The sequence below is a fragment of the Taudactylus pleione genome, unplaced genomic scaffold, assembly GCF_031769625.1.
Source record: "Taudactylus pleione unplaced genomic scaffold, aTauple2 ptg000487l, whole genome shotgun sequence".
NCBI classification, from domain to species: domain Eukaryota; kingdom Metazoa; phylum Chordata; class Amphibia; order Anura; family Myobatrachidae; genus Taudactylus; species Taudactylus pleione.
The window spans coordinates 2,949,842-2,973,461 of record NW_028284889.1 but is presented as its reverse complement, the minus strand read 5'-3'; the positions used below and the strand labels follow the sequence as shown (position 1 = coordinate 2,973,461).

The 23,620-nt window shown below is 42.5% G+C and overlaps 1 protein-coding gene across 1 annotated transcript in view; it reads right to left on the bottom strand.

The window, feature by feature from the left end:
* Positions 1-231: 231 nt before the first annotated feature.
* The window catches only part of RAI2 (retinoic acid induced 2), an 86,674-nt gene continuing 63,285 nt past the window's right edge, over positions 232-23,620 (bottom strand). Inside the window, exon 2 of the mRNA XM_088449500.1 lies at positions 232-2,507. Within this exon, the coding sequence (XP_088305626.1) occupies positions 725-2,398 (1,674 nt within the window). The 5' untranslated portion in view covers positions 2,399-2,507 and the 3' untranslated portion in view covers positions 232-724. The remainder of the gene's footprint in view (positions 2,508-23,620) is intronic.

Here is a 23,620-nt window from a genome sequence, read left to right as displayed (position 1 = left end):
ATTTTTTTTCAATCCTGAATCCCGGGTTTGAAACATGAGACAGGGATTGGCTTCCCTGCTTGCACTGTACATTTCTGACTCTCCAGATATTGCCAATGGAATACAGATTACTTATTTTGTCCTACCCTGAATGGGAACAGTTAAAATAGTATTCTGCAGACAATAAGGTCACCTCAAGCATTGGTGTGAGTGCTTGGCAACATAACCATTAAAACAGACCAGTAGAGCAGATCATTAACACATACGAACATTTATTTTAAATATGCAGTGTAGCTGTTAATATTAAAAAAACAGCATTATAAGCCAATCTTGGCAGTAAAAACAGCTCTGGCCAATTCACCACTCTAGTAAAAGCTGCATAAAATGTGCAATCTGCTTAAAAATAAGTTGTTTTGTGGCCTTTTCCATTACAAGTTACAAAAAAACTTTGTACGTAATTACTTATTTACCTTCCAAATATAATAAATTACAAAGTTTTATTTTTAAAGGCAAAAGTATTCAGTTGCTGCTCGAGTACCTTCAGAAAATGCAATATAATTAATAACAGAAAAATGATGCATCTCTGCAGTCCCAGTTTCAGCGTGACCGATTAATTTAAGATGATCCCCAAAATCCTTTTGTGTAAGTAAATATACATTTCTTACACCAATTAATTTTTTTTTCTCTGAAACAAAGTTTAATTTATTTTAAATATTTGGTCTCTAACGTGGCAATCTGAGAAAAATTATTTCCTTGGGAAAAAAGCTGCTAGTCTTTGCTTTTTAATTGGTAGGATATGTATCTCTTGTGAATTAATTTTCTTTAACTTCACATTTCTGTTTTTTACTGGCTTTCGTAAAGCATCCCCATTTTCTCTCCCTTCTGACTGACTCTTTACATCATAGTTCTGCATCATCGAGTCCTGAGGTAGGTCTCTCTTAAAAGAAAAATTTTTTGTTGAGACGCCCGAAAGTCCTTTTATTTTGCCACAGAAAATGGCAGGTACAGCATCTTTCACGGAAACAATGACTTTTGCTGTTTGAGAGGTACTCACAAGCTCAATGTTGCTGGAAGCTTTAGGCTCATAACCGGTTCTGCTGCTTTGTTCAGAAACCCATTTTTGTTGCCGTATCAGTTCAGCTGGGTTTGTGCAGATGACCCTACTGTCTTGCTTCTGTGCCGGCTCATGATGGACCATGGGTGGGTTAAACGGAGCAGCAGGGAAGTTCTTACCTAAGGAATGACTTAAAGGGTCATTCATAGACCCACATGGCACAGATGTGCCAACGAGAGTACTTACATTTCCAAACCTCTTGTACACGGGGACTGACAGATCTAAGACACCATCTTCCTGGAGCACTGCACTATTTACATCATTGTTATTAACCAGTGGCTCATTTTTCATAGAAAGATCCAGTGCTTCATTTTCATTATTTATTTTAATGACAGAATGTCGATTAAATTGTGTAAATTCAGTTTTTGCTGTAAATTCAAAAGGTTTGACTTCTTCTTTCTCCAAAGGAGTTTGGGTGGCCTTGCAGATCTTTGGGATTTGTACTGTAGGCTTTGGATGGTATATATCTTCTTTACATTCTGCCTGTGGCATGGGTATTGGGATAGGTATGGGTATAGGCACAGGTACTGGCAATGGGACAATGACTGGATATGGCACCAGGAGGGTAGCAGGGGGAACTAGAGGCGATAAAGGTGAGCTAAAGACTTGAGACGGGACAGAGTGGGCATTGGCAGACACATAATCCGGAGAGACCTGGCATGGCGAAGGGGTGCCTAAACTGTTTGGTAAAGGAAACAAATCTTGTAATACAGCAGAAAACCCTGGTGTCTGAAAAACTGGTGGCAGAACAGATTCTTGTACAGGGCTAGAAGTCTTCTGGTCTAAAATTTGTGGTTGTCCAACTGTAGCAGCAATTCCTGGGAAAAGGTGGTTCTGAATAGTAGCACTAGGGCATGGAGGGCCTTGTGGTAACACCAGTGGAGAGTTCAAATGCTGAAAAACATGTTGCTCCAAAAGCACTGGCAGCGGTACAGGGCCTTGTGTAGTTATAACATATGGGGTGCTACCGCCATTTGTGCTCATTTGAGGTGGTGTGCTGCCTGCGACTTGCCAGTGTATTGGTAGTACAACTGGGCTCTCTCCCAGGCAAATTGGTTGAAGCACAGTTGCAGCCATTTTCAGTGCTACCCCACTCTGGGAGTCAGATGAAGGGCTAAGAACGGGTGCAGCAGGGACAGTCACTATAGGGGAGAGAGCTTTTTTCATCAGACCTGAGGGATTAATATTCCATGCTTCTGCAGTAATCAATTGGGCAACTCCATTTTCAAGTTTGTTTGAAATAGTGGAGGAAGTGTTGTTCAAGTCCATTTGTAGGTCTGGTGTTTCCTTATAGAGTTCCTCCATTTTGTGCCACTGCTGAGTTTGGTCCACACGCTGCTAGCGTTTACATGACTTTGCTGAATTTTCTGTCCATCACAACTATGCAGGAATTACATGCAGGTCATCTTAGTGGCTTGGGGAACAAAGGAAAATGAAAAAAATTGTTAGAATATAACAGATTTAAGTTTAGCATTAAATACAATTCTCATTAACTGTTCACAACTTTTTCAGTCATTTAAAACTTATATTTCAATAGATTTTTCTAAGAAGCTAAGCAAACACCATACAGAACATCCTGTCTTCTCCATTCCTGGCATCATAAAAGCAAGTCTACTAAAATCTTATTTGCTGTTCAAAAATATGTAAATTCTGCATAGTTTTAGAAGTCAACCAAACGTACCACCTGTGTAATGTGTATGTGATACAGAATTTTTAATTTTAAAGATCCCTACCTCATAAACATTTTTTATATAAAGCCTATGTGGTAAATTTACTAACTGATTTAGCATTGATTCATCTTTCGATAATTGGCGGCCTTGTTAAACTGGCATTTAGCAAATCTACAGCTATGTCTTATGCCTAAAATACAGGAAAAATTTGTTTTATTATTTTGAGTTTTTCAAGACCGAAACAAAGATCACAGAAAAAAAGTTAAGTAGGAAACCATTTGATTTAGGAAGACAGGCAGGGTGTTATATAACATTGAATAAAAGATGCCACACACGATCATTGCAATCTATTAATCTCAGAGATGCTACCAGTTCCCTAGAACTATTGATTACTTTGAGCTGTATTTAATATTAACAATGTGGATCTAGGAACACCTACAAGAATATAATGTTCTGAACAGGGCTATTTTTCTGGAAAAATAAGTTCAGGAACTGGGGGTGGAGCTATAGAAAAACCATTATATAGAGATTTTATTTATATATATATATATATATATATATATATATATATAATCTAAATATTAATATCTCTCTCTCTCTCTCTCTATATCTATATATATATATATATAGAGAGAGAGAGAGAGAGAGAGAGAGAGAGAGAGAGCGATAGTAATATTTAGAAATTAAGGCACTCGAAAGGGCCTTTTAAAATTAAAACTTCTTATGGAAAATAAATTTTGGCCCAGGACATTACATCATAGTTAATGAGAGGTTAAGAAACTTGTTCCTGCTGAAATAGCACTGGTTCTGAGTAACTTTTGGGGTTATTTGGTTTAAGAATGTATAAGTTCCACAATTTTGCCTACCATTCATTTCATTCACATCTGATTTCAAAAGCACTTCAGAGAAATAGCTCTGCATCCTAAAGGGGCCTATCCATTAGCAGATCTTTCTGAAAGCCAAAAGACAAAAGATTTATCTTTGGAAAATTCCTAGGGCTGCTGTGACAGATATCTGTCATGTAGACAGATTTTTGCGAACGACGAACGATATTGCATGACCTCATTCTGGGAGTGGATTTTTTTTAATGTTTCTATTCATTTTCATTAAAAAATCGTTCGTCGTTTACCGCAACAGATATTTCTAATATCTGTCAGCGATAAATGATAATTGACCAACATGTTAGAGAGACAAAAGACCCAATTTGTCAGCCGCGGGAGTGCGCATTTTCATCGTTCAGAGCCTATCCATTAGCAGATAAATTGAACGACTGAACGATAAATCGTTCAAATGTATCTGCTAATGGATAGACCCCTTTACAGTCCACCACAAAGCTAACACTCCCAATATTTTCAATTCTAGGTTCCCTGCCCAGTGTCAGAATTCTTATATAAGTTTATATAAATTACACCATTTATTTGACGTGACAACAAATACTTTTGGGTATCTGTATCAAGTGTGTATGCTTTATACCCACTATAGTGTGGAAATCTGGCTTTACAGTATTGGTAGTAAATACTAAAGTCTCATTAACCTAATTCTACAAAATATAATGTATAATAAAGAGTTGTGTATTGAGTGTTATTAAACGCAAAATTTGTATTTTCCCTATAAAATGTAATTAAATACAAACAACTCCTCATCTATTGTCCACCACTTTAAAAAATAATAATTAAAAAAAACTCCATAGACAGTTGTGACTTTACATAATATATGTGCATCGCTAATAATAATGTAATTAATAATAGCTAGAGAGGTCCAATATGTTATCAGCAAAAGCTAGAGAGCACTAGAGGGGTGACCCCAGTTTCACCTCTCCAGGTATAAGTGTATGCATATCAGTGATATGTCCAAATAACGGTGCACATGCGCACTACAAACACAATGATGTAGGTTCAACTTTAAATTAACTTAAAAAGCCTAAAACATTTGTTCTAATGAAAATATTCAAGGCCAATTGCCGATGGCAGAAAAAAAAATTATCTCTTCAAATATTTTTTGTTGTTGTTTTGGTAGACAAAAAGCATTTATCTCAAAACTTAGAACATATGTGTTTCTGATTACAAGATTGTGAAAACTGGGAATGTTCTCAAGAATGCAATTGATGCCAGTGTACCTCTACTGACTTGCCAAGAGTGCAAATCTTCTCTTGGAAAAATAATCAAGGACCTATGGAAAAGTTAGCAGTACTTTCAGTTAGATTCATGTTAGTATTTTCCTTTTTTTGAAGATGCAGAGGTGGCATTGTCCAGACAACAGAAACACATCTACTCACATCCATTTATAAGATTCTCTGTACTTTATAAAAAAAGTTTTACTAGAGCACATAAATGGTTTTGAAATGTAAGTAATCTGATCTGGATTTCAACAGCAAGAAAACAACCACACATGTTGGTTTCAGTCACTGCCCTTTGGTCTAACCCCAAGTAGGCATGATGACACTGACTACAAGTGCCTGAGGGCAAGACATCCTCTTCTAAAAGGTATTCTAAGCTGCAGGAACAGAGACCTGGATCACTTAGGCAGAACATTTCTTCTTATTTAAGAGGAAGAGTTCACTAATCTGGTGAACAGCTGTCTAGTTTGTAAGAAAACCCTGCCTTGCTGCAAAGGGTCTGCATCACTAAAAGCTGCCAGTGAAAGATCACGAATAGCTCAAATTCTATAAAATTTCAACAAGGGAATCTGTAAGGGAAAGGGGGCACTTGGCATGAGTTGGACTGAAAATCAGGGACACCTATTCATACATAACCAGAAGTCTATGGACCAATTATTCTTTTGTGTAAGGTCCTCGTATGGTTACTAGAATACAAGATACAGTAGTGGCCACACTAGGCTGGGATCTAAAGGTGTGATCCTGATGCTAGAGATTTCTCCAAGCTAATAACAATATATATTAGCTAATAACACCAGATTTGCAGCTTTTTTTCCCACTGTGAAGAAACTTTTATTGTTTTCAAAACAGGGAACGAATACTTCTGTGCTGGTCTTTTTTTTTTTGTCTCAGTTAACAACACTTTGTGTATCTCCCCCTGCCATTCAGTGTTTATTTTCTGCAAGAGCATGATGGCTCGTGTTCAGAGATGCATGATACTGATCTGGAGGAGTTCCTGGGAAATGATGAATCATCGATGCCTGTACATGAGTTAATGCAATCACTAATAAATATATATATACCACCAATCTCCTTTTCTCTATGTCCCTGGTTTTCCTCATTCTCCCTCGTCTCTTGTTTTCTGTCTCACCTGTTTTTATTCTACCGACTCCACACAAAATTGTCTCTGACTCCATAGAGTCAAGATACTGCTTTTCTGCAGAAACCCCTCACTAAAGGTCTCAAAACTAGAACTAAACACATTCAGATTCATGGGTCTCCCTACTTTCAAGTTGATGAGCAATACGATCAGGACCAGTATATTTTTGAAGCCTCCATTGCATCAACCAGTCACCCCTGGTTAAAGATTTATTCCATGAGTTAATTTCTACTTCATAAGCAGTGAGATAAGGAGCTACCTTACAACCAATTTATTAAACCGCATAGACATGATGTATTGGACGCAGAAATGCTGCGTTTAGCATTTAAAGTTTGTGCTGTAATTACCTACCCGAGCTTTTTCCTATTCTGCTATCTCATTCTGGATTTCATGATTTTGGATTTCAATTTTCATTTTATTTTAACACTTTTGCACAGCCAAATTTGCCACTTTCATTATTTTGGATCCTCTAGAAATGTAGAATTTGACGGCAGAAAAGAACCATTTGGCTCATCTAGTCTGCCCCTTATTTTACCTTTTTGGTAACTAATAGAAACATAGAATTTGATGCCAGAAAAGAACCATCATACAAGATATTGTGTCATGCTGTAAAGATGAAGCACGTAATAGAGTACAAGGAGATACAAAGCTACACCAGCACAAGGCCAGGAAAGCAGTATGCTGCTGGAAGAAGAGATAAAGGAAGAATGCATTTCATGCTTGCCTGGAAAATCCCTTTATTCAGTCTCCTGTGGGCAGCACACAAATGCCTGACCATGTATTTCAATGTTTTATTTTTTAATAAATGGGGATTGGTTCATAATGGGGGGAATTCCTGTACTAGATCTATAAAGCCTAAAGTAAGGGAGAATTCCCATAAAGCATTGTTTTATTTACAAACAGTGATATGTTTTAACACTGATTTATTGCTGCATAGCTTTTATACTTTACTTTTCAGACTGTGTGTATGAAACATGCACAATGACGATGGTTAGAGGCATGGATAGGCATATAAAGTTGAGAGATATTGAGGACTTTCACCCAGTTACCTGGAGTTCTTGGGGCTGATGTACTAAAGCTTCTGAGTTGGAGTTATTGATTTTGTAACCTGGGGGCAGATGTACTAAGCTCTGGAAAGTGATAAACTGCCAACTAATCAACTCCCAACTGTCATTTTTCAAACACAGCCTGCAACAGGATTGTTAGGAGCTGAATAGATGGTAGTTCATCACTTTCCAAGTTACCACTTTCCAGAGCTTAGTACATCTCCTCCCCCCCCTTCCCCCGATAAGGTGCCATAAATATCATCTTAAAACAAATATGGGAGGGAGATTAGTGGATTGGTTATGTTTAAAAGTACAGGGGGCGTGGCTGACCTGTGGCGTGTCCTTGAGAATAGTCCCCCAATTTGTCACACTTGGGGCATGCCCAGCACTTTCAGAGGTGTTGGGCCTCCCCCAAGCTCTCCCCTCACAGTGAATAGATGCTGTGCGGGACACTGCGGCCCGTGGGTGGGGAAGGCACAGGGCAGGCTGTTTTAAAATTGGGCATGGTGCGGCGCCCTGCTAAAACAGCCTAGCGGGAACACTATCATTATTGTATCTGCCATATTAGATGTGGTGATATGACCGTTCCATATCAGGTGCTATTTAGCAAATTTTGCAGCTTGAAATCCGCCGATTTTACTTAACATCTCTTTAGTAAATCTCCCCCTGATGACAGAAATGACATCTGCAATAGCAGGGCTTCAGAAGCCCACAAAGCTGACAGGAAGTCTTTGTAGCATTACATTACACATGTTAACCTTGGGACATCTCATTAATGCACAGATCCTTTCCTTTTAATCACGTTTTTATTTAAAATAAATGAAAACCTAAAATGTACCTTTTAAGTTCAATATTTCAGAGATGTTCACCTTCAGAAAGTGCCTATCTACCTCTCATCATATCCACTTAGCGCAAGCATGCTGTCATTCCTCCATATCACCACCCCAGGGCGAGGAACAGTCAGTGCATTACTTATGTGTGAGAACTATAGGTGTCATCGTGGAGTATAGGATATAGATGGCATTAGGCTTCATTTTGACCAACTGCAGCTTCAGATTAGTAATAGCCCAATCATTTTAATACAGTATTTAGACCTATAATGTAAAGTGGGTACATTATCTTTAACTGTACCAGCTTACCAATATTTTAAATTTAGTTATGTTTTTCATAATAGTTGTAAATACAGTATATATGCAAATATTTAAAGATCTAAACATTTTTAGATAATGTGATTATGTATATAGGTTTTCCTACACACAGCAGCCTTTCTGTCCATTAATCCCATTGAAGGGCAGAGCAGCCAATGGCATAGAAGTGCTTGCACGCAACTTCACAGATATTATATAAAACATGACACATCTCCAGTCCTGTCAAGGTATAGATACATGTACATATATTTCTGAGAATGCTAAATGTAGCTTGTTTATGTAAGGCAACTTGTATATGTATGAATTGTGTTTACTTTGTAATATATATATATATAATATATATATATATATATATATATATATATATATGCGCCTGAATTTTATTTGTTTTTTTTTTACTATTGGGACATTGAAAGAATTTTCATATTTTGGCCTCTATTCACCACCACAATGGCATTGAAATGAAACAAACAAGATGTGCTTTAACTGCAGACTTCAGATTTAATTTGAGGGTAATTACATCCAAATCAGGTGAACTGTGTAGAAATTACAACGGTTTCCATATGTGCCTCCCACTTTTTAAGGGTCCAAAACTAATAGGACAAACTAAACAATCCTAAATCTAACTTTCACTTTTTAATACTTTGTTGCAAATCCTTTGCAGGCAATTACAGCCTGAAGTCTGGAACGCATAGACATCACCAAACGCTGGGTTTCATCCCTGGTGATGCTCTGCCAGGCCTCTACTGCAAATGTCTTCAGTTCCTGCTTGTTTTTGGGGCATTTTCCCTTCAGTTTTGTCTTCATCAAGTGAAATGCATGCTCAATCGGATTCAGGTCAGGGGATTGACTTGGCCATTGCATAACATTCCACTTTTTAGCCTTAAAAAACTCTTTGGTTGCTTTTGCAGTATGCTTCAGGTCATTGTCCATCTGCACTGTGAACCACCTTCAAATGAGTTCTGAAGCATTTGACTGAATATGAGCATATAATATTGCCTGAAACACTTCAGAATTCATTCTGCTGCTTTTGTCAGCAGTCACATCAATAAATACAAGGGAACCAGTTCCATTGGCAGCCATACATGCCCACGCCATGACACTACCACCACCATGCTTCACTGATGAGGTGGTATGTTTTGGATCATGAGCAGTTTCTTTCTTTCTCCATACTCTTCTCTTCCCATCACTCTGGTACAAGTTGATCTTTGTCTCATCTGTCCCTAGGATGTTGTTCCAGAACTGTAATGGCTTTTTTAGATGTTGTTTGGCAAACTCTAATCTGGTCTTCCTGTTTTTGTGGCTCACCAATGGTTTACATCTTGTGGTGAGCCCTCTATATTCACTCTTGTGAAGTCTTCTCTTGATTGTTGACTTTGACACATATACACCTACCTCCTGGTGAGTGTTCTTGATTTGGCCAACTGTTGTGAAGGGGTTTTACTTCACTAGGGAAATAATTCTTCTGTCATCCACCACAGTTGTTTTCCGTGGTCTTCCGGGTCTTTTGGTGTTGCTGAGCTCTCTGATGCGTTCTTTCTTTTTAAGAATGTTCCAAACAGTTGATTTGGCCACACCTAATGTTTTTGCTATCTCTCTGATGGGTTTGTTTTGATTTTTTTAGCCTAATGATGGCTTGCTTCACTGATAGTGACAGCTCTTTGGATCTCATATTGAGAGTCGACAGCAACTGATTCCAAATGGAAATGTCACACCTAGAATCACCTCCAGACCTTTTACCTGCTTAATTGATAATGAAATAACTAGGGAATAGCCCACACCTGTTCATAAAATAGCTTTTGAGTTGATCGTCCTATTACTTTTGGCCCTTAAAAAGTGGGAGGCACATATAGAAACCGTTGTAATTCCTACACCGTTCACCTGATTTGGATGTAATTACCCTCAAATTAAATCTGAAAGTCTGCAGTTAAAACACATCTGTTTCATTTCAAAGCCATTGTGGTGGTGAATAGAGGCCAAAATATGAAAATTCTGTCAATGTCCCAATATTTATGGACCTGACTGTATGTGTGTGTGTGTGTGTGTGTGTATGTGTATATATATATATATATATATATATATATATATATAGAGAGAAGATGGTCGCGATGGTGAAGACCATCGCGACCATCGGGCTTGCGATGGTGAGGTCTTGTCATGTCAGTTGGGCCGGCCCCAGACGGAGACGTTCACATGGGAACGCCTCCGTTTGGGCAGCCACTCCCCCGGCCCGCCCACCAAAGTGGGCGTACTGTCACTCAACATCGACAGCAGGCCCCCTTTGGTACGAGACCGGGAGTGACGGATTGCCCGTCGCTAATCGGGTCTCGCACGGGGCCACCATCGACCCGGTTGCGAGCGCTCAGCGCTTGCGACCGGGTCTAAATCAGGCCCACAGTCCAATTGACTATAAGATCGTCCATCGGGTCCAGCATCATTACCTCGCCCACATTTTTAAAGGGTAAGCTCTACACCAGCTCTATCCTATTTGGCTGCCATTAAACCCATGTTTTCATTTTCCTGAGACTAACCATTCCCTGCTTCCATATATAAAGCTGATCAGCTCAGGTGCTCTGTTTGGCTTATCTGACTGCCAACCAACTCAGCACTCTGAAAACTCAACACATGCCCTTTATACCACAAAATATTTAGGGCCTGATTTAATAACGAGTGATATGCTTTTTATCTCGCCTTACTAATCTTAAATGGTGCTCCTCAGAGCCGTAACTAGACTTTTTGGTGCCCTGTGCCAGAGAGAGCATTGTGCCCCCCCCCCCATTTATTAAATAGGGACATAAGATAGTGCACCTGAAAAAGGGCCATGTCCTCATGGGGAAGGGCCAGGGAAGAGATAGGAGAGGCCAGGAGATGCTGGGGATAAAAGAACAGGAAGCTACAAGTGAGAATGTTAAAAAACAGGAAAATTGACCGGTCCAAACAGTGCCACCTGCCCTGCGGTGCCCTGTGCCATGGCACTGTTCACACTACCCTAGTTACGGCCCAGGTGCTCCAACCAATCAGTTTATAACCATAATTTTTCAAACACAGCCTGTAAAATGACAGGAGCTGAAATCAGGGGTATCCGGACTATAGCTAGATAGTTAAAAGGTCAACAATGTCCGAATGTTAGACTGGCAATAGGTCGACAGGGACACAAGGTCGACCCACTAAATTTTGACTTGGAAGAAGGCCGACGGTCAAAAGTTCGACACAAACGTTCAACAAACTATTTTTTTTATTATTAGTTTTAGGCACTTACCGGAGGGTTAGGCACTTACCCTGACGGTTAGGATTAGGCACCAGAAGGGAGGGTGAGGGTTAGGCACTTACCAGAGAGTTAGGGTTAGGTACTAGAAAGGAAGTTAGGGTCAGGCACCTACCCCGACAGTTAGGGTTAGGCACCAGGAGGGAGGGTTAGGGTGAAGATGAGAAAAAAAAAGTGCTGACCATTTTTGTGTTGACCTTTTGACCCTGTCAACCAGTTGTACCTGCCGATGTCATTCAATGTCGACCTTTCATCCCTGTTGACCTTTTGTCTGTCTAACATCTGGTGTCTATCTAGACATTGTTGACCATTTTAACTTATCTTTTATACCATAAGCAAATCAGGCCCTTAGATTTTTAAATATGCTCCTGAGACTCAACAGTTAAAGGTGACACAAAATTTGATACTCAAGGCTACGTACTACTCAAGGGGACTGATCCAATTAAGTGCCATACTGAAATCACTGCTGATATCAACAATGTCAAACCGAGCATTGTGCGATTGTGCTTAATTGCATCTGCATATACTATATATGTATACTATAAAACAATTAAGCTTTATTATTGTACATTTGTATGCTATAAATAAAACTCAAGCTTTTCTATATACATACTAGTTCTGCCAAACAGGTAAAAGCTACTAACTTTAAATTTTTAAGTAAAAAAATAAGTAAGTTGTATTACTCCCCTGCGATTTATTACCCATTAAACCATTATTGTTCAAAGAGGTTTCATTCTATGCCCACCTTAGATTCCCAAGCATTTTATTTCTGTATACTCAACTTTTACCAGGGAGAAAATACAGCCAGTACAGTGAATTACTCTGATTATTAAGCGTACTATTATTACAACCTACAGAATTCTAATGCTAATTGTTAAGGCAGCTGACAATATGTGTCCAATTGCACAATTTATAATATACTCTGACCACACGGGCAGTTATATGCTACAAATTCCTTTCTTACAAATGTTAATAAACAAAGGCTAGACACAAATATTCTGCTTTTATATTTTATTGTCTGTGTCAGTTTCATAATGGATTTGTCTACATTTTACACTATAAAAGTAGAAAGAGCAGTCTAGTGTAAATAATATAATTCTACACTTGAGTAAATCATTTTAAATGTGCTACTACACAGGCGGACAACCAAAGACTAAATCAGGCAGATACAAAAGCAGGGTCAAGATGAAGGTCAGAAAAAAGAAAGGGTCAGTATAGAAGGCATGCTATAGGCAAGAGCAGATGGTGATGAGGCAAAATGCTAATAGCAAATATGTAACTTATGGACAGGCTGTAATGATCCAGCCCCGTGCATATGAAAAGGTAGGCCTTGTATTTGGCTAATGGCTTACTGTGATGCAAGCTACAGATAGCTCACATATATAAAATATAAAAATAGTGAATGTTGATTTGTTATGTTGTACCTAGACTGTCTGGTTTTGCTGCTGATGGTCTTTACCTTGGCATAACTTCTGTAATTATTTCTTATGCTCCCATAAAGAAAAAAGTGTTTTTCAAAAACATAAAAGTGACTTAACAGTGCCAGCCAGATATATATACGATATGGTAAATATTGCTGGGTGCGTACTAGACAATGTGTGTACCCAGCGACGCATGATGTATCGGGCGGTCCGTACACACTGCACGATCTGGTGTACGACCACCCAATATATATTGGTCCCTCGCCGCACCCAGAACCATGGCGTCAGGCGCTGGACATTCTGACCTGCCTGCACTGCAGGAAGATCTGAAGATGCGATGTACGACGCATTGGAGCATGTGATAGTGCTTACTCTTTGGACAAGTTGACGTTCCGTTTCGCCTCAAAACGACAAATCATACAATATATCGTCTACTTTCGAAATATAAGAACTACTCCCCAATGTGAAGAAACTGTTGAATTATGGCGTGGATGTAGCATTCTGGGGCTGATTCTGAGTTGGGAGCAAAGCAATAAAAAAAACAGTAACTTTGCACCGGGAAGCCGATGGACTGAATCCCGACCGTCGGCTTCCCGACTGTCTAATCCCGGCAAGGGCTAAATGACAGGCGTCGAAATCCCGACGCCTGTCATTTTACCTACGCCGGGAGCCCGACACCCGGCTTACCGATCGAAGGTAAGCCGGGTGCGGACAGCCTGGGAGAGTTAGGTTTAGGGTTCCCGGGGAGGACATAGGGTTAGGCAACCCCCGTGAAATTAGGGTTAGCCTAGGGGAAGGGAGGGTTAGATTTAGGCGGCGGGGAAGATGAGGTTAGGTTTTGGCACTTAGAGGGGGGATTAGGGTTAGGCACCCCTAAGGAAGGGTTAGGGGGGAGAATAGGTTAATCAATACTTACCTCTCGACGATCGGGATTGTTACTGCTGCCAGCGTTAAATCATACCTAATCCCTTTGCACCTGGTCAAACCATGTTGCACTGCAAGGGGTGCAGATACTTTTTTCTTTTTTTTTTTCTACAGCTTTTTTTTTTTCTTTTACACTGCAGATTAAGGGCCTGATTCAGACCCACTCGCGAGCGGCTGTCCGCTCGCAAGTGGGTCGATGTTGTGCACTGCGCATGCGCACGACGGCGGGAGCTCCGTCGTGCGCATGCGCCAGACGTGACGAGCGAAGGACTTTCCTTCGCTCGTTGTGTCTGATCAAAGGGGGCGTGCTGTCGATGTTGATTGACAGCACGCCCCCTTTGGTGGGCGTGCCGGGGGCGTGCCTCCCTGACGGGGGTGTTCCCAAAGGAACGCCTACCGTCAGAAGCCGGCCCACTGACATCACTAGTGATGTCAGTGGGAGTGATTTTGGCTCTGATAGAGCCAAAATCACTCCGGGCCTTGCGGTTGAAAACCTCAACCGCAGGCTCCGGCTCGCAGTTTCGATGGTCGCGATGGTCAAGACCATCGCGGCCATCAAACTGCACGCTCGTATAGGCTGTGGGTGGTGACTCACAGCTATACGAGCGTCAAGGAGGACGCTCCATAGTTATGGAGGACGGCCCTCATTCAGAGCGTGCGCTCTGCTCAGAGCGTACGGCTCTGAATGAGGGCCTAAGTTTGCGTTTGGGCATGTCCCTCTCACATCTAAATCTCTGCACATTTTATATTTCTCCCAACTGTAGTGCAGCATGGGTTTGCCAAGGTGCAAAGTTACTTGCTCTTTCACTTTGCTCCCAACTCAGGATAAGCCACTGTGTTTATTATCTTAGTAAGCATTTTATGTTACAGGCATGTAAGTTACTTGCTCTTTCACTTTGCTCCCAACTCAGGATAAGTCACTGTGTTTGTTATCTTAGTAAGCATTTTATGTTACAGGCTTGTAACATACTATGGGATGTGCTCTGCTCAGTTTCATAGCTTTATCACTGACACTGATGCGTTGATTAATTTTCACATTTAGCCCATATGGAAAATGGCAATATCTGGTAAATCATGTATTTATTCTAAAGGGTCATACACACAAGACGATACCTTTGAACAATATGAACTATAACTATATCGTTCAGTGTGTATGCAGTGAACGACCAATGATGCGCGCTCCCGCTGGATGATAATGATCTCTTTAGTCGTCCGTTCATGCAGGCCAATTTGGATGATATCGTCAAGAATTGCCTGTTCAGAGATGTGGCAGGATGACTTCACTGAAAGATATCTATCAGTATGTACATCAATAACGTTTATCCTGCACTACAGAAAGTTCAAGGGAAATCTTTCACCAATATCGTTCACACAGCACATCATCTAGTGTGTATGCGGCTTTAGAAACAGTTTCCACTTTCATCTGCAACTGTCACACCTACATGTGACTGATACATTGTGGGCCTCTTGTAGAGTTGGCTGTAAATCTTTTTTTTCTTTTAATGTAAAATACAAATTTCCGCGTTGCACATGCATCAAAAATGCAAACTCATGCATCTTTATTTGTTGCATTTGCACTTACACAGTTATGGCTGCTTATGACTGAAGAAGATAGGGAAGAGGCCGACAAGGGTAGGCCAAATCCAGAAAGGATGAGTTTATGCAATTGTGACTGAAGAAGGCATGAATGACATGTTTACACATTTTTGTGACTGGATGATGTTGGCTAATATTTTATAAAAAAATAATATATATATTTTTTCAAATTGGCATGCTGGTCTTTCTGGTGCTACTGGAATGCTGAGCAACATCGTTCAGACATATCTGGTGTACATACCCACCAATGCACTACCGATTTGTCGATCGAACAATATATAATACAATTGTGGGTAGCTTAACACAACCTAGTTTGGGACTGGTTTTGATTTATTTACATCTCCACATGGATGTTTTCATCATAACCTGAGCTGCTTGCCTTTCTACATGACTGGATTAAAACACCTTGAGTCACCATTACTTTATTTTTACTTTATTTCAGTTATCTGTGAAATACTTAGTTTCCAACATTATTTAAAAAAACTGGATTTGATACTCACCGTTAAATCTGTTTCTCTGATTCCACAGGGGACACTGGAGTCAAGACTGTGGGTTATAGACAGGCACTTTAAGAGTTTAGAACTGTGACTGGCTCCTCCCCCTCTATGCCCCGCACCTCTTCAATTATAGAACAGAGAGGAGACGGAGAGGAAGAACCTCTAGAGAAGGAGGAAAAATAAGAACAGTAACGATCTACAAGAACACAGCAGTCACATCACAACAGATCAGCAGCGCAGGGAGGGTGTCCAGTGTCCCCTGTGGAATCAGAGAAACAGATTTAACTTTGAGTACCAAAATCCTGTTTTCTCCTTTATCCACAGGAGACACTGGATTCAAGACTGTGGGGACATCCCAAAGCTACCCGCATGGGAGGGAGAGAGCTGCGACACATGCAGAACTGAACAACCAAACTGAGCGGCAGAAGCCACAAAAGTGTCAAACCTGTAGAATCAAACAAACGTGTGAGTCCCGACCAAGTGAAACATAAATCTCTCGGGCAGCCGCCCAAAATGGCCTGACAATGCATGTAGAATGCGCTGGGATGGAAGCTGTGGAGACCGAGATGCCGCTAAATAAGCCTGACAGTCAGCCGTATCCAACGTGCCAGAACTGTTTAGAAGCAGGCCATCCTCGTTTGGCCGCTTCATACAGAACAAACAAGGAATCAGACTTGCGCAATTGAGCAGTCTGGTCCACATAGGGCGCGAACCACATCCAAGGAACGTGAGGAAGGAAGGTCCTCCTTCAACACCGGGGGTGTGGATCATTAGGTCTACATTGTCTAGATAGATAATGTTTGGGTAGACAATGGAAGATAGACAGGCAAGAGGTCAACAGGGTCTGAAGGTCGACACTAAAGGTTGACTAGTAACAAGTTTGACAGGTACTGAAGGTAGACATGGTCATTAGGTCGACACTCAAATGGTTGACACGTTTTTTTTTTCTTTTTTATAGACCTGATCTTCACCCTAATCCTATCCCTAACCCTCCCCTTGGTGCCTAACGCTAACCCTCCCTCCTGGTACCTAACCCTAATCGTCGAGGTAAGTGCCTAGCCCTAACCGTTGGGGTAAGTGCCTAACCCTGACCCTAAAAAAAAACCAACATGTTGACCATTTGCATGTCGACCATATCAGTGTCAACCTAATGACCACGTCGACCTTCAGGACCTGTCAACATTGTTACTAGTCTACCTTTAGTGTGACTACCTTCAGTCCCTGTCGACCTATTGCCTGTCTATCTGCCATTGTCTACCCATACATTGTCTATCTAAACAATGTAGACCTAATGACCGGATACCCAACACCGGAACCACAATAGGTTGGTTGATATGAAAAGAAGAAACCACCTTAGGCATAAAGGCAGGTCGAGTACACAGTACTGCCCGATCCATATGAAAAATCAGATAAGGCGAGCTGCATGAATGAGCTCCAAGCTCCGAGACTCTGCTAGCTGACACGGCCAGCAAATGAACAGCCTTTATAGAAAGATATTTCAAATCAACAGTCTCCAATAGTTCAAATACGAAAAACTGAAGGAAGGAAAGAACTAACTGAAGATCCATGGGGGCTGTCAGAGGAACAAAAGGTGGTTGAATGAGTAGGACTTCCTGCAAAAAAAAAGTCTGAACTTTTGGAAGCAATGCCAATTTTCGTTGGAAGAAAATGGACAGAGACCCGAAACCTGAACCTTCAAAGATCCCAGGCAAAGGCCCGCATCCAGACCTGATTGAAGGAACCCCAAGAGATGGCCCAAACAAAAAGATGAGATATGAAACCCCCTTCTTTCACACCATGCCGCGTAGGCCTTCCAAATGCGATAATAATGGGCCGAGGTCACCGGCTTCCTAGCCCGAAGCATGATAGGAATATACGTTCATGGAATACCCTTCCGTTTCAAGAGCTCAGTTTCAACAGCCAAATGCAACCTCTGTAAGGTGGGGTAGTGGAAAGGACCTTGCTGAAGGAGGTCCGGATGAAGAGGCAGTAGTCAAGGATCTGCCGCGAGAAGCATTTGTAGGTCTGAGAACCAGGCCCTGCAAAGCCACTTCCTAGCTACCAGAATGACACTGACCTTCTCCCGTTTGATGTGTTTGAGCACTCGAGACAGAAGGGGAAAAGGTGGAAACAGATAAATGAATTGGAATGGCCATGGAACTGTTAGCTCGTCCACTGCCAGTGCCTCCGAGTTTGGGAGCAATAATGAGGGAGCTGATGGTTGTATCTGGATGCCATGAGATCGATCTGGGGCCTGCCTCATCGCTGAATCAACTCTTGAAAAACCTGAGGATGAAGAGTCCATTCCCCTGAATGAAGATCCTGGGGATTTAGGTTATCAGTTTCCCAAATGTCGACGCCAGGAATGAATACAGCTGACAGAGCTGTGGCGTGCCTTTCTGCCCAACGGAGAATGCGAGAGACTTCCCTCATGGCTCCCCGACTTCGAGTTCCTCCCTGTCAATTTATGTAAGACACTGCGGTTGCGTTGTCTGACTGAACTCAAATGGCCAGCCCTCGCAGAAGAGGAAAGGAGTTGTGCAGGGCATTGTAAACTGTCCTGAGTTATAGAACCTTTATCGGGAGGAGGCCCTCCTGACCCAACCCACAGCCCTGGTAATGATGATCCAGAACCACTGCTCCCCAGCCTCTCAGACTGGAATCTGTCATCATAATAACCCAGTCCCAATGACCGAAACGGAGATGGTTGGACTGTAGCCACCAAAGAAGGGAAATCCACGTTTCTGGAGACAGCCGCACTAAACTGTGCATGTCTACATGAGAACCGGACCATTGGGACAAGAGGTCCAGTTGAAAGGTCAGAGAGTGAAAACGACTGAACTCTAAGGCCTCGAAGGTCACCACTACCATCTTGCCGAGAAATCTGATACAAAGATGCACTGAGACTCTCCAAGGCAGAAGGACGTGTCTGACTAATTCCTGGATTGCCGCAACTTTGTCTTCTGGAAGAAAACTATTCTGAACAGTGGTGTGCAAAATCATCCCCAGGAAAACGAGGCGCTGTGAAGGAACCAATTGCGACTTTGGAAAGTTGATAATCCAGCCGTGCTGAAGCAGAAGGTGATAGGTGGTAGATACATCCTGAAGAAGCCGCTCTGGTGACGAAACCTTGAGCAGAAAATTGTCCAGCTACGGGATTATAGTTACTCCTTGAGTACGAAGAAGATCCACCATGGTGGTCATGACCTTCGTGAATACCCTGGGGGCTGAGGATAGTCCGAATGGAAGAGCCCGAAACTGATAGTGCGTGTCCTGAATGGCAAATCTGAGAAAGTCTTGATGTGATTCCCAGATGGGAATGTCTAAGTAAGCGTCTTTGATATCCAAAGACACTAGGAATTCCCTTGGTTCCAGGATTGCTATCACAAAGCGCAGGGATTCCATCTGGAATCTGAAGAACGTCAAGTGTGGAGTTAACGACTTCAGATTCAGAATAGGCCGAACCGAGTCGTCCGGCTTCGGGACCACAAAAATATTCGAATAGAAGCCGTGATTCTGCTGGTGTCTTGGAACTGGAACCACCACCTCTGAATCTAGGAGCCTTGTGATAGCCTGCTGTAACACCCGTCTCTTAATTTTCGAGGACGGAAGCCCGGTCATGAAGAAAAAGGAGGAGGATGGATCGCGAAATCAAAACTGTAACCCTGTGAAACTGGATTTTGGACCCAGGCGTAGGAACATGTTTGAAGCCACACTTCCTTGATAAGAGAAAGACTAGCTCCCACCGTGGGAGCCTCCAGGTGGGCTGGTAACCCGTCATGTTACACAGGCTTGTCGGCAGGTTTATCCTGACAGCGATGGGGGCAGCTGCACTTCCTCTGCCTATTGTTCCTCATGAAGCCGCAGAGGAACCTCTTGCATGACCTTGAAACATTATGGGGACCCAAAAGGAGCGAAAGGAAGTTCCTGAAAAAAATCTTCGTGGTAACGGAGCTGACGAGGAAGAGGAAGGTAGAAAAGTGGACTTACCTCCAGTGGCCTGAGAGATCCACTTATCCAACTCAGGGCCGAAAAGTATATCCCCAGTGAAAGGCAATGCCTCTACCGCCTTCTTTGACTTGGCATCAGGCTGCCAGGAGCGGAGCCAAAAAGCCCTGCGAGCAGCGATTGCTGAAGCTGAAATCTGGGAGCCCATTAAACCTACATCCCTGAAAGCCTCACCAAGATAGATGGCTGACTCTCTAATGTGCTCCGTTAAAGTAAGACGCTCTGATCTCGGCATCCCCAAATGTAAACCTCTTGCTAACTCTTCAGCCCTTCGTTCAATAGCCTTATTGACCCAGGGTCCTACCAGGGCCGGCCGAAGGAGAACCCCCGCTACTGTATATATGGATTTTAAAGTTGTTTCCAACTTAAGGTCAGCAGGCTCCTTTAAGGAAATAACTCCAGGAACTAGGAGGGTATTTTTCCTGGAGAGACGTGATACAGAGGAGTCCACCGGAGGAGATTCCCATTGAGTCCTATTGTTTCTAGGAGAAGGATAGGATGAAAGAAGGCGCTTAGAAATCTGGAACTTCTTATCCGGATGTTTCCACACTACCGCCAACTGATCATCAAGTTCCTGTGAGATATGTAATGAGATAGCAGATCTTTGTTGTTTAGCGAAAATGGATGCCGGAGACTCCTCATCCGAAACTTTAAGTACCTGGCATACTACTACAATGAGAGCGTCTAGCCCCTGAGGATCCTCCTCCGGAAGCATCTCTTCCTCTGAATCCTGAAGGAGATCTCCCTCCTCTACTAGAGACACTCTGTCGTCCTCCGACTCATCCGACTGCAGAATCGCCGGTACGGCTCTCTCCCTGGCAGGAGATGTGGTGGCGCCACCTAGACCAGTGAACCAGAACCCACCGCCTAAACTTTCCATAGAACGCGCTAAGGCCTGAGCCCAGGCCGGTCCAGCAATTTCTGGAGAAGCCTCCCCTTCTTTGCAGGACTCTGATGGTTCTGCCGAGAGATCCGCAATGACCCCTGTGTGAATTCAGAATTACACTTTTTACAGGCGTACAACTTCTAAGAAGCCTTAGAGGCAGCATCTCTGCTTGTCATACTTGTACAGTAACAGATAGCAATATTCCACTTGCACTCACACAGTGAAAGAGAGTGGGAAAATATATATATATATATATATATATATATATATATATATAGAGAGAGAGAGAAATACACAGCAATAGAGAGGGAGGAGTGTCACACAACCCTCAATAAGGCTCCCAAACAGTACCCCCAATAACTCACTGTCCCCTGTGTAAGCTAGACAAGAATAGTGCTGCTGTATCGCTGGTGGAACTGTCAGCAGGAGCTGCTGCTGTGCTGAACAGACAGAGCGTCTGTGTAGCATTGATCCTGTACTGGCGGCCAGTGACTGTGAGAACGCGAGAGTAGTGACGCACTCTTTTCTCTCTGTCAGGGAGACGTCTCCGCCACCTCAGGAAATGGCCGCCCATACTGAGCTGTCGGGCTACGGAGGCAGCTCCTACCACCGCGGCTATTTGAAGACTAGTGCTTCCCCTGCTAGCGGGGAAGGCTGGAAGTACTCATTCATTGGCTGCAGTATACTGTGGGGGACCCGAACTCAGCCGCATGCAGCCGTGAAGGGTCAACTGCTCACTCCTACAGTCGTGGCTTGTTGAAAACCAGATGAGAAATGAGAGGCACTTTTCTAAAAACTGAAGAGGTGAAGGGCATATAGGGGGAGGAGCCAGTCACACTTCTAAAGCTGCATACTATGCACACTATACGATCTGTACCACCAACGACTTGAAAGATATCTTTGTGAGTCGTCCTGCCACATCCCTGAACAGGTAAAGTTCACTATATTGTCCAAGTTGGCCTGCATGTACGTATGATCATAGATATAGTTATCGTTCATGCGGGAACGCGCATCGTTGGTCGTTCACTGCATAAAAAAGAACGATATATCGCTGAACGTTATGATTCGTAGATATCTTACTGTGTGTATGCACCTTTAAATCTTAAAGTGCCGGCTCCACTCTGCACCCGTCTATACCCCACAGTCTTGACTCCAGTGTCCCCTGTGAATGAATTAGAAAAATTTATTTTCTACAAAATATTTAATCACCTTAGTAATATTTATAGTTATTTGTTTTATATTTATGTATTTTGTGTTTTATTGACTGATTTTGGCATACTGATGGTTTTTAATTACTTTACACTAGTATGCATATTAACAGGGCAGCAGTTATGGTCTTACTGTGGGCCTGATTCAGAGTTAGAAGCAAATCCAAGAGCACGCCAAAAAAAGGAGCAATTTGCACCTTGACAACACCATTTTGCACTGCAGGTGGGGCAGATGTAAGATGTGCACGGAGACTAAAGCTGGGTAGACACTAGACCGACCTATCTGACGATTGGTAAGTGTATATACACTTACCAATTTGTCTGCCCGATGTGCCGGGAATGACAGCTCAAATGGCTAGACTTACAACGTCATATGAAACATAACAGTGAGGAGATATTTGTAGCATGTGCATAGCATACACTTAATTCATTCAACACCCCCATTTTCAAAACAACACTTGTTACTGTATGTGCGATTTAATTTATTTACAGGTACCAAACACCAATCCTCATTTAACTATTCATGCTAGGATAAGGCAAGTTATGTCCAGTAGTCCCAGTCACTTCACCCAGCTCTTCTACACACTGTGACAGCGTTGCATCCCCGCAGCATCATTAAGGTGTCCATGAGCCCAAAGCTTTATGGAGCCAGGTGCGTGATGGTGTAGTTAAGTAGTTCAACTAATCTGAGCCTGCACATCCTTAATATATAAATATATATATATATATATATATATACACACACACAGTGGTTGAAGGGGATATTTTGAAGTAGGGGTACAAAGAACTATGCGTGCGCGCCGAAGGGGCATGGCCATGGAAAAAAGAAGTTCCCACAGCTATTCAATTGTTTCTCCTGCCCCCGACACTTATTTGGAAAATGCTGGTTAGTGTGCCTTGAGCCAGATGTTTAGGCGTGCAGCGCCGTGCTAAACTGAAAAACAGCATCACGTCCAGCACTTTAATTGGATTTTTGCTCGCACGATCAGGAGGGTGCGAGCATAAATCCTTTATTTGTACTAAAAGCACAGGACAAGCACACACTGGCAGGCGGTGGAGCTACAATTCCGGACTCTGCATCGTGTACTGGACGCTGCAGAGACCTACTGGCGGGGAACGGGCACCAAGTGCCCTGCACTGGCAGGCAACGAACAGGCACCCGACACACGCAAGAGGCCGGGCGGTGGTTCAGAGACTTTGTGCCATTATCGGATTCTGCTCATCCCCTTCCTTTAGCTGACTTCCATACACCCCAACACATTAACTAATTCCTCCCACCTTTTCCAATATATCTGAGTCCTCTCATTCCCCTCCACCACCTGTCTCCATTTATCTCCCTTCAAAACCTGACAGATCAAACAGCCTCCTGACTCCTCTCACCATGATTTCCTGACCCCACTCACTCCACTGATTCCTCCCACCTCCTCCCTCACCAGAAACCTCCCACCTCCTCCCTCACCAGAAACCTCCCACCTCCTCCCTCACCAGACACTTCCAGCCCCGTCCCTCACCTGACACTTCCAGGCCCCTCACCTGACACCACCAGACCCCTCCCTCAACAGACACCTCATATAAATAAAGGATTATAATAATGGAGGATATTG